This window comes from Eleutherodactylus coqui, chromosome 4 (assembly GCF_035609145.1).
Source record: "Eleutherodactylus coqui strain aEleCoq1 chromosome 4, aEleCoq1.hap1, whole genome shotgun sequence".
Lineage (NCBI taxonomy): Eukaryota > Metazoa > Chordata > Amphibia > Anura > Eleutherodactylidae > Eleutherodactylus > Eleutherodactylus coqui.
Window position 1 is genome coordinate 138,518,120 of NC_089840.1, and position 16,093 is coordinate 138,534,212.

General features: G+C 42.4%; 1 protein-coding gene across 4 annotated transcripts in view; it reads left to right on the top strand.

Moving 5' to 3' along the window:
• IKBKE (inhibitor of nuclear factor kappa B kinase subunit epsilon) overlaps positions 1 to 16,093 on the top strand; it is a 65,032-nt gene that overhangs the window by 36,224 nt on the left and 12,715 nt on the right. For all 4 annotated transcript variants that reach the window (XR_010792574.1, XM_066600195.1, XM_066600194.1 and 1 more), the window contains 7 exons: positions 3,879 to 3,980; positions 6,910 to 6,982; positions 8,234 to 8,343; positions 9,738 to 9,814; positions 10,791 to 10,830; positions 10,931 to 11,032; positions 13,407 to 13,503. Coding sequence is in view for 3 of the 4 variants with exons in the window: in XM_066600195.1 (XP_066456292.1) it covers positions 3,879 to 3,980; positions 6,910 to 6,982; positions 8,234 to 8,343; positions 9,738 to 9,814; positions 10,791 to 10,830; positions 10,931 to 11,032; positions 13,407 to 13,503 (601 nt within the window). In the remaining variant the exon portion in view is untranslated. The remainder of the gene's footprint in view (positions 1 to 3,878; positions 3,981 to 6,909; positions 6,983 to 8,233; positions 8,344 to 9,737; positions 9,815 to 10,790; positions 10,831 to 10,930; positions 11,033 to 13,406; positions 13,504 to 16,093) is intronic.

The following is a 16,093-nucleotide window of genomic DNA, read 5'->3' on the forward strand; positions in this document are numbered from 1 at the left end:
AACCTCACGTAATGACGCCGAACGGGCAATTTTTCTGAGGCCCACAAGGCTCAGTCATATAACTTTTGTAAACAATGTTTATACGTTTCAATTCTCAATTCAATAAAGCGTTGAAACTTGCACCTGAACCAATTTTTATTTTAACTGGGCCGCCTACAGGCCTAGTTACAAATTAAGCCACATTAACCAAAGCGATTAATGTGTTTCACCTGCCCTCTTGGTTGGGCATGGGCAATTTTTCTGAAGTACATTTGTACTGTTGGTACACCAATTTTTTGGGCCCCTCGCCTACATTGTAATCCTAGTAATTTTTAGCCCACCTGCAATAAAGCTGACGTTACCTCAGCTGTGCTGGGCACTGCAATGGGATATATTTATGTACCGCTGGTGGGTTCCAGGGAGCCACCCATGCTGTCGGTCCACACGGAGTTGTAACTGCATGTGTCCACTTCTAAAGAACCCCAGTCTGACTGGGGCATGCAGTGTGGGCCGAAGCCCACCTGCATTAAACCTGACGTTAGCTCTGCTGAGCAGGGCACTGCAATGGGATTTATTTATGTACCGCCGGTGGGTTCCAGGGAGCCACCCATGCTGTCGGTCCACACGGAGTTGTAACTGCATGTGTCCAATTCTAAAGAACCCCAGTCTGACTGGGGCATGCAGTGTGGGCCAAGACCACCTGCATTTAATCGGACGTTACCTCAGCTGTGATGGGCAATGCAATGGGATATATTTATGTACCGCCAGTGGCTTCCTGGGACCCGCCCATGCTGTCGGTCCACACGGAGTTGTAACTGCATGTGTCCACTTCTAAAGAACCCCAGTCTGACTGGGGCATGCAGTGTGGGCCGAAGACCACCTGCATTTAATCGGACGTTACCTCAGCTGTGATGGGCAATGCAATGGGATATATTTATGTACCGCCGGTGGCTTCCTGGCACCCACCCATGCTGTCGGTCCACACGGAGTTGTAACTGCACGTGTCCACTTCTAAAGAACCCCAGTCTGACTGGGGCATGCAGTGTGGGCCAAAGACCACCTGCATTAAACCTGACGTTACCTCAGCTGTGATGGGCACTGCAATGGGATTTATTTATGTACAGCCGGTGGGTTCCAGGGAGCCACCCATGCTGTGGGTGCACACGGAATTCCCATTGCGGAGTTGTACCTACATGTGACTATTTATAAAAAAAACCCGGTCTGACTGCGGCATGCAGACACCTTGACAGAATGAATAGCGTGTGGCACATGGGTTCCCCATTGCTATGCCCACGTGTGCAGCTCCTGATGGAGGTGGCACAGAATTGGATTGCTCATTGCTTCTGTACAGCATTATGGGCTATCGCCCCGCCCCTTTTAAAGAGGGTCGCTGCCTGGCCGTTCCAACCCTCTGCAGTGTGTGCCTGCGGTTCCTCCTCATGGCAGACGCGCTTATAAATAGACATGAGGGTGGTGTGGCATGAGGGCAGCTGAAGGCTGCGCAGGGACACTTTGGTGTGCGCTGTGGACACTGGGTCGTGCGGGGGGGGGGGGGTTGGGCAGCATGTAACCCAGGAGAAATGGCAGCGGAGTGTCATGCAGGCAGTGATTGTGCTTTGTTGGAGGTAGTGTGGTGCTTAGCTAAGGTATGCATTGCTAATGAGGGCTTTTCAGAAGTAAAAGTTGTTGGGAGGGGGGGGGCCCACTCTTGCCGCTATTGTGGCTTAAGAGTGGGACCTGGGAACTTGAGATGCAGCCCAACATGTAGCCCCTCGCATGCCCTATCCGTTTCTGTGTCATTCCCATCACTTTCTTGAATTGCCCAGATTTTCACAAATGGAAACCTTAGCGAGCATCGGCGATATACAAAAATGCTTGAGTCGCCCATTGACTTCAATGGGGTTCGTTACTCGAAACGAACCCTCGAGCATCGCGAAAATTTCATCTCGAGTAACGAGCACCCGAGCATTTTGGTGCTCGCTCATCTCTAAATATTACTAAATTAAGGCAAAAATAATCATCCTATATTCATCAGATGTTCAATACAGCAAAATGAAGTCTATCATATGTTTCTGTTTTGCTCTGAGTTGGAAGTTTGGCATAAAATTTATTTTAAAAGGAAGCTATATTACTTAAGGGTCTTTAAACTCGACCCATTGTTTGGTAATGGTTTTTATTTTAAATATTAGCCGCCTTCTTTTTTATAGGTGTCAAAGCCACTTTTTTTATACAGAGATCCAAATTATCTGCATTTCCTTATGCAGCTTTTTAAATGGATATTCCGGCACAGAGCAGCATTATTAAATCTAATGGACACAATCACAATAAGTCATTCTGTAATAGGCTCCCTCCACCACTTCCCTGACATCTTGTCTGCATTTGTTACTTTCTTCCCTGTCCTTAGCCTCCAACATCCTGTGAGCAGTGCATGACGGGAGGACAAGAGCGGAAGCACTGCGCTATATTGCTCATGTGCAGTTCAGACCTTTGAGCTGTGGGCGGAGCTACAGCGCTGGCCGGGGGACAAGCTCTATGCATGCTGGGAGTTGTAGGCAACTGTCTGCTGCTGTGTTTACTGCAGAAGTGATGCATGTAAGCACAGTGGCAGATCAGCGCCTGCATGGGATAACGAGGATCCAGAGTGGCGGGGACAAGATGCAGGTTGCCACCACTTAGCTGCACCGCCAAGATTTCAGCATTTTCTGAATTTTCATTTTGTGCCTGCAAAACCCCTGTGAAGATAAATGCAGTGTACTTGAATTTATGAAGCTTTCATCCAACACAAAGATAATGCTTTCTTCATTAGATGTCTCAGCACCACCTATTGCTGCAGGCAGCCAAAATGGTATCACTCATACACAATGGCTATGTGCAGACAAGCAGGGAATTTGAAGCTCTGAATTTTAATTAAGATCAACATACAGTAAAACGAAAAATTAGGTTAAATAAGAAGTGATCAAAAAGTCGTATGTAACCTGAAAGGCTATGAATAGGAAGTAGAGCTGAAAAAAACAAGCCCTCATACTGGCCTATTATAGGAAAAAACTAAAAGTTACAGGGGTCAAAAATGGCAACAGAATGAAATTTTGTTTTTCAAAAAACTAGTACAACATTCAAAATTATATACAAATAATTTGGTATCTCCAGAATCCTACTGCCTCACAAAATAAAAAGTCATGCCCTCCTCCAAAAGAAATTGTGAAATTGCATTTTTTTTCATTTCACTTCACTAAGAATGTTTTTAACAGTTTCCAGTACACTATTGCTATAGTATGTTAGATGGTATCATTGAAAAAAAACACCAAAAATAAAGTTGTGGGGGAAAAAAAAAAAAAAAAAGAGCTGAGGCGGGTTAACCAGACTTTATAGAATGTGGTCCATAAAATGTTCCTTTGAAATAGTGCAGCATGCTGCTCTGTGAAAACCAAACCATTTGTTATTTTATACTCCAAGCCTCACACTTTGTCCTGAGCTATGAACTATGTGTTATGGATCATTAACTCTGGAGGGTATGGAAAAGAAATATAGGATGTACTAACTTATAGATAGGGTGCACCAAATTGTTATCATCATACGGTCCAGTCATTAGCATAGGATGAGTGAGCGTATAATGCATTACATATTGAACTGTCTGTGCTATAATACCAAGCATAGATCTTTCTAGTATGAATTCAAGTCTCATTAAATTAAGTAGCAAAATTAAGAAAGCCGTAGATGTGACAAATCTCCTCTAATACTAAATGAATTTGCAGTTTGGTTTCGGAATAAGCCTTCTCTGACACATTCTAGAATTATTGCTAATGCAAAATGAGACATAACTCAGGTGATTGTTACCAGGAAGTAAGCCATCGGTCTAAAGTTAAATGTGAGCTTATACGGCATTACTTGTCTATTCACAGTGAAAATCTGAAGGCAGAATGCCACAGGACGGCGGAGAAGAAATCAGCGGTGATGTCGTACTACAACTGCATGTGCGGTACTGAAAGCAGGAACACACGACTGTAAGAATGCAATGCTGTTACCTTCTAAACTGTCTGGGCCAGTGGCATCGACACGCCGGATGTCCGTCCATGTTTAGGATGAGAGAAAATAAAAGAAATATATAAATAAGGAAAGCTAATATCTATGATTGACACACAAGTAAACGTACTATATACACTATGGCCGGCACGCTTGTCTATCCACAACTAATATAACCGGGGTGCTTAAATGAAATTCACGCTAGCACAACTAATTTAGACTTAAAGAACAAATATGAGAAAACATACCGCACCCCACAACTTGGTATCAAAAGTCTCAAAAAAGTTTTTATTGTTATGACACACACAATCAAAGACAGACACCGTGAAAACCTTTAAAAAAATGGCTGTGTCAAGGTCACGGCCCCAAGTATTTAGGGGTGCAAAATACAAACTGCGTAATGGGTATTGTCGAAATTAAATTAGTGGTCGTATGTTATTATATATAGCCACATTGTTCATATTCTCACGTTAGGAATTTTTAAATGTATTTCTGCTGTCTGTCTTTGTTGCACATCATATCAACAAATACATATACAGAATAGATAGTATATGTCTGATATATAATAAAAAATACTGTCCAGGTGCCATCACATACATGCACTGTATATATCTTCCTCCGTCTCTGCTCTGCTTCCCACTTCTCTAACTCCCCTATCCTGCTCTCTGACCATAACCTCCTCTCTTTCTCTGTCAAGCTTCCTAGTTTCTGCCCAGACCCTCCTACCTACCGTACGTACAGGAACCTTCAGGCTGTTCACACCCAATACTTTGCTGAGTCCCTACAGTCCTCTCTGTCCCCTATCTCTCTCCTCTCCTGCCCCAACCTGGCTGCCGCACACTACAACACCACTCTCAAACATGCCCTGGATAAGACGGCGCCCCCCATAACCGAAGCCATCCAATGCAGACAGCGGCAACCCTGGCTCAAACATTCTCCATCCAGCAGTGCTCTGGATGTGCTGAACGGCTGGGGAGAAAATCGCAAACGTCCGTAAACTTTCTCCACTGCAAATTCATGCTCAGAACCTACAACTTTGCCCTCCACCATGCCAAACAAGTCTACTTCACCTCTCTCATCTCTTCACTATCGCATAATCCTACAAGTCTCTTTGATACTTTTGACTCCCTTCTCATCCCAAAACTGCAGCCCCCAGTGACAGATCTCAGGGCTGAAGAGTTGGCTGCCTACTTTAAAAAGAAAATCAATGACATCCGTTGGAAATAACCTCCTAATCTCAGACAAGCCCTGACCCTAGTCTCGTAAGTACTGCATCTAGTTCCTGCTCACTGTCTGTACGCAGACCAACAACAGAGGAAGAAGTCTCCAAACTGCTCTTCTCTGTTTGCCCCACCACCTGCGCTAGCGACCCTCTCCTCTCACACCTCCTCCGGTCCCTGGCATTTTTCCCTCCTCTTTCAAATATGCCATCATATCCCTACTGCTAAAAGAAACCGACTCTTGCTTCGACTGATGCTACTAAGTGCCGACCCATCTTAAATCTCCCTTTCATCTCCCAACTGCTAGAATGCCTAGTTCACTCTCACCTTGTAAGCTAGCTATCAAAAAACTCTCTTCTTGACTCCCTACAGTCCGGCATCCACCCCATACACTCAACAGAAACCGCCCTTACAAAGGTGTCAAATGACCTCTTGACAGCCAAATCAAGAGGCAATTACTCCCTACCAATCATCCTTGATCTCTCCGCAGCATTTGACATGGTTGGCCACAAACTCCTCCTCAGTATGCTTCGCTCCATCGGCCTAAAGGACACTGCTCTCTCCTGGTTCTCCTCCTACCTATCTGACCGCTCCTTCAGGGTCTCCTTTGCTGACTTTACCTCCCCTCCTCTTCCCCTTGCAGTTGGGGTCCCCCCAGGGCTCGGTCCTTGGCCTCCACATCTTCTCCATCCACACAGCTCCTATTGGACAAGCCATCAGGAGATTTGGCCTCCAATACCACCACTGTGCTGACAGCATCCAGTTATACACCTCCTCCCGTGACATCACAGCACCGGTCCCTCAGAATGCCACTGACTGTCTGTCCGCTGTATCCCCCTGTTTTTGTAAGCGCTGCGGAATATGTTGGCGCTATATAAATGAAGATTATTATTCTTTATTATATTTACTGGCTCTACCCGCATGTATTTGTTTAATAAAAGGAGCCACTGAGAAATTCTAGACCCATTGGAAACAAGAAATATAAGATACTATAGTACATGGATATCTATATACTATATATATATATATATATATATACATATAATTGTGTGTGTATGTATAATATATAGACATTATTATATATATAATGACATTATTATATATATATGTATAATGACATTATTTAAAACACACTTTGTTTTTTTGCAATATTATACATTCGCACCTAGATGAAATACATGAAATGTTGTTGATGATTAAGGCCTCCTGCCCATAGCCGTGTTAGGCTCCGCCAGTGGAATATCACAGCGGAATCCAACACGGCGCCCCACAAAGACCCAATACTCACCTCTCTGGATGCGCCGTGAGAGTCCTATCCAGTGAGCCGGAACACATGCACAGTGCATGACACCCCGGCGGGGGGCGGTGATGCGTAATCATGCGATTCTTCTGCTGTGCTCACAGCAGAAGTATCGCATTACGGAAGGCTTCCATTGACTACAATGGAAGCCGGACGCACATTTTCCCACAGCAATTAGAACATGCTGCGATTTCTTTCATGCTGCGGAATTCTGTGGTAGAATTCCGCGCGTGAACATTGAGCTATCAGGTTCAATAGAACTTAATAGGTGCAGGATAATCTGTCCGTGGGAATGAGGCCTAAAACAGACTTGAATGTCAATCACATAGTTGTTTAATGTTATGGAGAATCCAACAAATAAGTAATTTTATGCACATTTCTCTTATACAGATACAATGCTGCCTATAAAGAATCTGCCGCTGATAAGCAAGAGAAAGGGGAAGGTCGGAAGAAGTTGCAGTTAGTAAGTTTATGCTTTTGGATATATTCCTAATCTTTCCTCTTGCCCCCCGATGGAATTTAACTTAGCATGGAAATATGTAGTTACTATTGTAGCTATAACCAGGGGCAGAGTGGCCATTGAGATATTAGAGCTGTGCCCGTGGGCCTATGAGTCGTGGCCCCTTAGTATAGTATTACTTAAAGGGGTTGTCCCGCGCCGAAACGGGTTTTTTTTTTTTTCAAACCCCCCCCCCCCCCCCCCCCGTTCGGCGCGAGACAACCCCGATGCAGGGGTTAAAAAAGATCACCGGACAGCGCTTACCTGAATCCCCGCGCTCCGGTGACTTCTTACTTACCCGGTGAAGATGGCCGCCGGCGTCTTCTCCCTCCGCGGACCGCAGGGCTTCTGTGCGGTCCATTGCCGATTCCAGCCTCCTGATTGGCTGGAATCGGCACGTGACGGGGCGGAGCTACACGGAGCTACACGGAGCCCCATTGAGAAGATAAGAAGACCCGGACTGCGCAAGCATGTCTAATTTGGCCATTAGACGGCGAAAATTAGACGGCAACCATGGAGACGAGGACGCTAGCAACGGAGCAGGTAAGTGAAAAACTTTTTATAACTTCTGTATGGCTCATAATTAATGCACAATGTACATTACAAAGTGCATTAATATGGCCATACAGAAGTGTATAGACCCACTTGCTGCCGCGGGACAACCCCTTTAAAGCAGATGTCCAGCCAAGAGCTAAAAAACTGTGGCACCAAGACAAAAGGCCAGAATCTCTAGGTGCTGCTCACCTGCTATGTACAGTATTGGTAGTATTATATCTGTAGTGCAGAATTTGCAGGATGAGTGCTGTCTGCACTGCAAATCCTAGGACATTTCCTTGAATTAGTGGCCCATGAAACTTCTTTATAAATCTGGAATGTTAAGCACAATATGTAGATGCTTTGTATAAGCGGCGGGGGGTTTTGTTGTCCTGCGTCGTTCGGGGAGCAGGAAAGTGGAATCCCCTGACCAAACGGATCCGTCTAACAGAACCAAGCAGACCCTATTGACTATAATGGATTCCTTTCAGTTTCCACTCAGCTGTCCAGTATTTTGCTGCCAGCAGCACTATTTCTTTAAGTGCTTTATGCCAGATCTGCGATGCAAACTCCAAAGGGAGATTCCAGCGCAGATGTGAACCCGGCCTACCTTGTTAAAAATTGTGGTATTGTAATCCAGTAGTAATAATTAATGTACTGATGCCTCTTTATCTTATGCAGATAAGGAACACACTGTCTAGTTGCTCTCAGAGTCCAGATCAAGAGAACATGCTTGGGATCTTGCTTTTAGAAGTAGCAAAAGACCAAGACCACATCCATCTGGACAGCAGGTAATAGAATCTGTGCCTGCAATTATGGACTTACCTGTTCTGCTCTAACAGCAAAGTCAAGGCTGTGAGATTTGTATGAAATTAGTAAGTGTCTATCTTAATTGTTTTAAAACCATTTTATTTATTGTAACCTTAAATGATGATATACCATAACAAACGGTGCAGTGTAACTCAAGGCAGCGGGGACCTCGGCATTGGTGGGTTTTAATGGACAGACAGTAGAGCACATAGAACACCTTTTCATTCAAGCCAACAGGGATTATGGAAATTTATGATAGCACTTATAGGTGTTTGTAACGCTCATTGATGGCATTGGAGAAATGATCATATATACTTTGTTAGTCCTTCTATGAAAGCACTAGGATCGGTCCCCAATGATGTGACTTATTGACCTATCATAAAAGTCTGTTCTAGCACATTCCCTTTGCTGTATGTTTCTAATAAAGTTTCAAAATTCCCTTTTGAGTATTATTATCTCTTTATTCCCAAAACTATAGGAGGGCTCACTAATCCGTACATTGTTCTGCTCTCTCCTGCTTGCCGAGTCTTGTAAATCAGGGTCCTTTATAGAAAAGCCAATTCTCGTTTGAACAAGCGAGTGATGTCACTGCTAACTCATTTGCACCCGTGCAGCCTGCTTAGACAGGCTGATGCATTGTTGTCTCGCTCAAACAAGAATCATTCAATCCTTGTATAAGTAAATACAGAGGCTGAACGAGCCCCGTTTAAACCGAACGATAAACGAATGAGCCAACAATGATTTTTATGCCTGCAAAAACTGAACAATGAATGAAAAGTCAATGATTCTCGTTCGGCATTCAGTCATTGGCTCACGTTTAGATTGAACAATTATCCTTCACTTTCGTTCATATGAATGATTTTTTTGAATGATCGTTCCAACTAGACGCAGCATAAATGTACAGGCAGTACCAGAAAAAAATCAAATGGGTCTATAAAAGATGCAGCTTGTGTTGTTACCCAATGACTGGCTAATAGAGATGAGCGAGTATACTCGTTTAGAGTAATTACTCAATCGAGCACCGCGATTTTCGAGTACTTCCGTACTTGGGTGAAAATATTCGGGGGGCGGGGGGAGACATGGCGGAGCGGGGGGTAGCAGCAGGGAACAGGGGGGAGCCCTCTCTCTCTCCCTCTCCCCCCCACTCCCCGCTGCAACCCCCCACTCACCCACGGCGCCCCCCGAATCTTTTCGCCAGAGTACGGAAGTACTCAAAAATCGCGGTGCTTTGGCGAAAAAGGGGCGTGGCCGAGTAGGTTCGCTCATCTCTGACTACCCATGAACATTACCGATGGCCGATTTGCGCAGTTCTAGTAATCATGCCCAATATATCATGCACTGTTAGTAAATGGAGTTCTAATATTCTTGCATGCAGTATTGATCGTATGAAGCAATGTCTACAAAAAATCCAAATTATCTACAAGCAATTTAAGAAGCGAAAACATCATCCAAGTAAGTGAAGACTTGCATACATTTGTTGAATCCAAAAATAAGCATGATGTGATAATCGTATTGTGTTATGAAGGCCCTATGGTGTAGGTCAGTCAAACCAGGGATCCTTCTTGCCATATGGAAATTCAAGGAATACAAGGAAAATCCAGCATTTACCAACTGTTATTAGCAAGGGATTTAATGTCATAGAAAATTAGAGCATTATGCCTTCCTGGCCCCAGTATATCTGGAAGTCGTTTCAACCCATTTTCCAAAATTTCTTACAATGTGGCTTCCAATACTAAAGCAGCATGCATGCCTATAAAATTTGATATTTGATGTGATCCACATTATGATGAATTTGTAATTAAAATTTAATTTGGGACTTATTTGGCTGAAATTAGGTTCTATATATGCTCACTTTATGTCAGAACGCATACATATGATAAAATATTCACCTTTATGAGGCCCAAATGCACAAATATCCCCATGTATTGGTGACAGGTGAAGCGTGCATCATGCTTATTATGTTGCTTCTTTTCTTAACTATGAACGATGGTCATAGAAATCCATACAAACCATACTATCAGATGATGCAGTATAGGGGCCTTTGTCGCCTGGCCTAGATCAAGTTGGCTTCATACCTATTTTAATGAGTGATGACAACCGGGGTCAGCAATCCCATTGTCACCATAGGTCCTACAAACAAGGGTATGGGGAAACAATCCAAGGATCATGTTAACTAGATGGAGTTGTTTAGGGATATTATAGTATTAACACTACTTTAACTTTTGCTATGGGGGGCTTCTGAGTTCTATGTTCATATCTGTGGTCATATATTCCTTTGGTATCACATTTCCATACGGTGATTTCACTATATGATATGTGCATAAAGGTAGACCTGTATCTTCACTGCAATTTTGTGTTAGGGGCAATATAAACCTACCTGCGTAGTATATACTGCTGTCTGTATCATTGTGTCTCTTTCTTGTTTAAGGACTTTCCTACAATGAAGAACAGATACATAAGCTGGATAAGTGAGACATTGTTTCTATTAAACTTTTCCATAAACTAAAATAGCATTTTTTTTCTCCCTGTAATGTTTTATTTCTTCTTCCTCCCTAAATCAATTTGCAGAATAAATTTAGGGAACTTGGCCAAGAGAGTTCTGACTGTATTTCAAGATGATGTTGTGCAGAAGTATCAGGCAGCGCTGTCAGCACACGGCAGCAGAATGAGGTATGCTTGCAGAAATATAGATATTTAGTGATGTAACTAGCAAACATGATGTTCTAATGCAATTTAGGAAAAGAAGCACTGTAACAGTTCAACCAAAAACTTCTTGTTAGTTTGATAATATGTTGTTTTTCATCATTATGACTTTTCCTGGGCCATTTTTGAAAATTTGGCACACATCATGTACAAATGCAAATGTGAGTGTTTTGATGACCTCTTTGCTGTATAGTTTTTATTATTCTCTTGACTTCTGTATACCATGTTGTGCGCTCCATAATAAGCACATTATGAAAAGAAAAGTGTTTACCACGTTACTATGCATTCCAGATTGGGTACATTTTGTAAAGATTTCTTCAACATGGAAGGTTTTAATGAGATTTAGAGGAAATAAAGTTTTAGGGTCTAGGCCAGTGGTTCCCAAAAAGTGGCTTGCAAACTCCTAGTGATCTGGTTTGACATAAGAGCCCTTTGTTACGACCATATGTGTTTGTTAGAATGCATCATTCGCATTTATAATATTGTGAAAAATGCCAATTTAGATGAAATAATGCCCATTTTATTTGGCATACACTCTACCTCTTTACTGTAGCTACAATAGTTGGTTGTTAATAAAGTAAACACTGAAAGTTTGAAGACCCTTGGGGGTGCAGATCTGCTGAGTGTGCAATTTCAAACTGAAATATTAATTTGCAATTGTTTGTCTTGTTTCCCAAACTCCAGAACTCAGGATTTCACCAACAATTTATGATTTGAGGCTATCCTATAGAGAGAATACTGGTGGCAATGTCTAAGACACTGGCAATAATTACATCCCTTGTACAATAGTTTTGGAAGTACAGGAAAACCTGACCTGTTGGGCAGTCGTGAGGACTAGAGTTTGGGAAGCACTGATCTACAGTACAGTTGCATACTGTAAGACCAGTGAGACTATGGAGACTTATGCCAGCAAACGTTGCCATTGTAAAAGGGTTGTGCAGGATTAGAAAAAATAGCTGCTTTTGTTTTTCAGAAACCGCACCCCTCCTGTCCACAGATTGTGTCATTGTGCAGCTCAGTTCTATTCAACCCAGTGGAGCTGAGCTGCAGGACAATTGCAACCCATGGACAGGTGTGCAGCATTTTTTGGAAGAAAGCTGCTAAATTTTTCTAATCCAGTACAACATGTTAAATTAATTGAAAGAATTTAAAAGAGGCCTGGTTACTTTTCTTAAAAATATAACAAGTTGTAGTCACTCCATTACCGTAGATGAGTTATTGATCGACAGATCTATTTTGATTGCCATATTTAGAGTCATGAAATCATCTTTCTCCCAAAGGGCCCATTTATAGGGGTGTGTATTCAGACCATGTGCTGTCCATGTATTTAACAGATAGCACACAGACCTATTATAGCCACTAAGGCCACTCTCACACATGCGCTTGTAAAAACGCTGTTTTTTTTAATGCATTTACTGTGTTTTCAGCACAGCTGTAAACACAGTCAAGCAAGCTGATAATGCCAGAACCGAGGAAGTGCAGTAAAAAATGTGCTAACAGTCTACTGCGTTTTCAGCAGCGCTGAAAATGCACCCCATTCATTTCAATGGGCAAAGCATTGCATTTTAAAATGCAGGAACACATGAAAATAGATCAGGCAGCACTAAAAATGCTGCATTTTAACGCTTATCCGAGAAGTCCCATTGAAATCAATGGTAGTGATTGACGGCGTTCAGCGCTGTGCTGAAAACTCAGAGAAAGACACCTGTAAGAGTGGCCTTAGGCCTCCCACACACAGACGTTTTTTATTGCAATTAGTGCTTCCAGCGCCACACTAATCGCAGTATAACTGTATTATACTCCCATTGTGTTCAATGGAGCCTCTAAGACAGCCAATCAATCGCTGAGCTTTCCACCGCTGTGAATTTCGAGCGGAGTATGTTCTATTTTTGATGTTTAGCGCACCTCATCAATGATGATATATGCCAAACTTTAAGTTAAAGTAAATTGAGTTGCTTTCTGGAACGCCTGTGTGAGGGAGGCCTAAGGGTATTTACATGGACTGATGTAAAGAAATCACTGCATGTTCTATTATCATGCATTTTCACAGAATAGTATATGCAATGTGTGGGCTCCGTGTATATTGGACAACACACAGACGGGTGGCCATGTGCTGTCCAATACGAGTTGCACTGAAGTTTCTCAGGCGCGACTCAAATACGGATATCTGAATATGACCCAAGATGAATAACATTGGCTTCTGGAGTTTTTTTGCCTTTTTCTGGCTCAATATTGCAGAGGAACTGATTGCACTGTATAAACGTTTATCCTTCTTGACTGTGGGAAACTAAATGAAGAAAGCAGAGGTCCAAAAATAAATGTATATGTGTTTCTATCCCAGGACAATCACTGAATTTCAGAATCACTTAGGACTCGTTAATGGATATTTGGCGGACTGTGCTCAAGATCTCCGGAGTTATGAAGAGTCTGTTAACAATGTACAGTAATTAAATCTAGTTATTGACTTTAGGCACCTTATTGGGTTATTTTAATGGTAGTAAATTACTATCTCTAAAGCAGGTTATATTTAGCCATAGTTATGGGATTTGGTCATTGATTTTGACATAACTGTTGGACATGGTGGTTATGCAGTTTATTCGCTGTGGTCCGGTAGGGCAAGCACTGTACCTGAGCCCTGCTGCCTAGTTTTAAAGAGGTTCTTCCAGCTACCTTTTTGGACATTTGGATGTCGTAGAGGCGATCCCATGCTTGGGATCACCCTCCCATGCTCGGGATTGCCCTCTATGAGCTAAAACCTCTAAGAAACAAAGTTTCTCCCTCTGGTGGACTGGGCTATCTATGTATTACATGGATCACCAGTTTTCTGACAGACTGCTGTGTAAAATTACCCCTGATGAAGCCCTTGGCAAAATGTACGTTGGGTGTGGTGGGTGACCCAATCTAGATACTACACGCTGTGTTCATTCTGTGTGCTATCCAGTCATACCTTTCACATTTGTGGCTCATAAATGGTGACCATAATTAAAATAGAGGTGTTCAGAGGTTGGTAGCAAAAAGCTATGGGGCAGAACCCAATACAAGTCGGTGCGTACACTCAGTGGGGTATGGGGTTTAGATTTCTCCAAGAGAAAAAAATAGTAATGTTGCCACCAGGGGAATATTAGTCGCTGCCAGCAATGGCTTGGCGTATATGAATAGGTTGTGTCAATCTGTTATTCCGATGGCTATGGTACGACTGCAGTGTATGACTCTTACATTACCTGAATGGGTCTTGCTGATTAAATTTTATTATCAGCCAGCAGATAACAAATTTAACAAGCATGTACAAGGAGCGCACGTTGAACCAGGTTATAGAGTTTTCCAACATGGCAAGTCACTGAGCCATTATACAGTAAACCTAATCCTGTCCCAAACCATAATGAATGGTTCTTAGTCATTATTTCTGACGTACTCTCATATCTTACACTTCAACAGCACCAAATATTTCCCTAGTGGCAACATTTGGTACTATTTTTTTCTCTCTGAGGAATCTAAACATTCTCCCCCACTGAGTATACACACCAACTTTTATTTTGTTCCGCCCCATAGGTTTTCTCTATAGGACTCTTAACACATCTAGTTTAATTATAATCACCCTGTGTCTATGGCTTCTGATATCTCCATACTCCTAATAGCACTTTGCACTTTAATACTCTAAAATTAATGCAGGTAATGCAGTTTTATTTATTGGCATTACATACATGTATGCATATGGATATTTCTGTGTGATATCCTATCCCCACAGTATGCACTTTCAGAACTTTATTTGTATACGACTAATTTTTTTTTGGCACATATTGCATTTTTATTCATGAACTGTCTACATATGCTTATAGTTATATACACTCTTTGTAAAAAACCAATCACGCCACTAGAAGAAGTTGTTTTGCTGCTAAACCCAGCATTCATTTCCATCTCAGGCAATCATATAAATGAGAGTTGTGGTGTGATTAGATGAACGGTCTTGTCACCTGAGACCCTAAAAGTGGTTCCCCCCTTGGCCTATAAAAGGCTCTCAGAGGCTCCTTGTGTGCAGTGACCTCTTCTTCCACTTGTGTAGAGCTTGTTGACCACTAGACACCTCTACGACGCAGAGAAGAGATGTCACCACGTTACCAGAGTCTGAGAGGGGCGCATTATTGGGATGTGAGAAGCTGGATGGCATCTTGTATCCAAGCTAGAGATGGTACAACAGAGCACTAAAGCCTCCGTGCCTGCCTGTATCACATCTTGTATCCAAGCTAGAGGCGGTTACTTATTACTTAAGATTACTTATATCAATGTCACAATCACACAGAGAAAGTTTAATCCCCTGTAAAAACATCTAGGGGAGGGATGGTTTTTATGAGTGTACATACGATTGTTTGGCACAGAGTACAAGTAGCTATTTATTTCCTGTATGGTAGATGTTGCTCAACCACTAATTTAGTTGTGGGTCTGTCTTTTTTTACATATTGATTTTATCATTTATTTCCTGTCCAGAACACTGTTTTGTGGGTGTTCATCCCTTCAGTGACTACTGCACTTAAAATGTCTGCTTGGCTACGACTTCCAACCAGCAAATTCAGCTCGAGAGCGAGTTCCCATATTAAAAAGGATCATCTTCGATGATGCACATTCTTATAGGTTTTGTCCAGAATAACAAATAAGGAAGATGGAAAAATACCTCTGTAGTGCCACCTATTGGATGGCAGCATTCCTTACAAATCAATGTGACTTTTTTTCTTAAGGAGAGCACTCAAAAAGTGGGTGGATACACCTAGGGGGTAAGTAGATCGGGGGATGGTATAGTCTCTTCCCAAGGAGAGCACCCAAAAGCGGTGTGGGGACACCTAGAAGGTGAGTAAGAAGACTTATAAGGCCATGCTAGCTCCTCTGGGAAATTTATGCAAATAAGGAAGATAGGAAAAAATGAGCTAAGCCAGAAACTTATTGCAAACACCCTGAAACAGCTGTATGTGCATGGTTCTCTGGTTTGTTTTTTTATTCTAAATCATTGTTAAGACCTGTTAGAAAGTCACATTGATT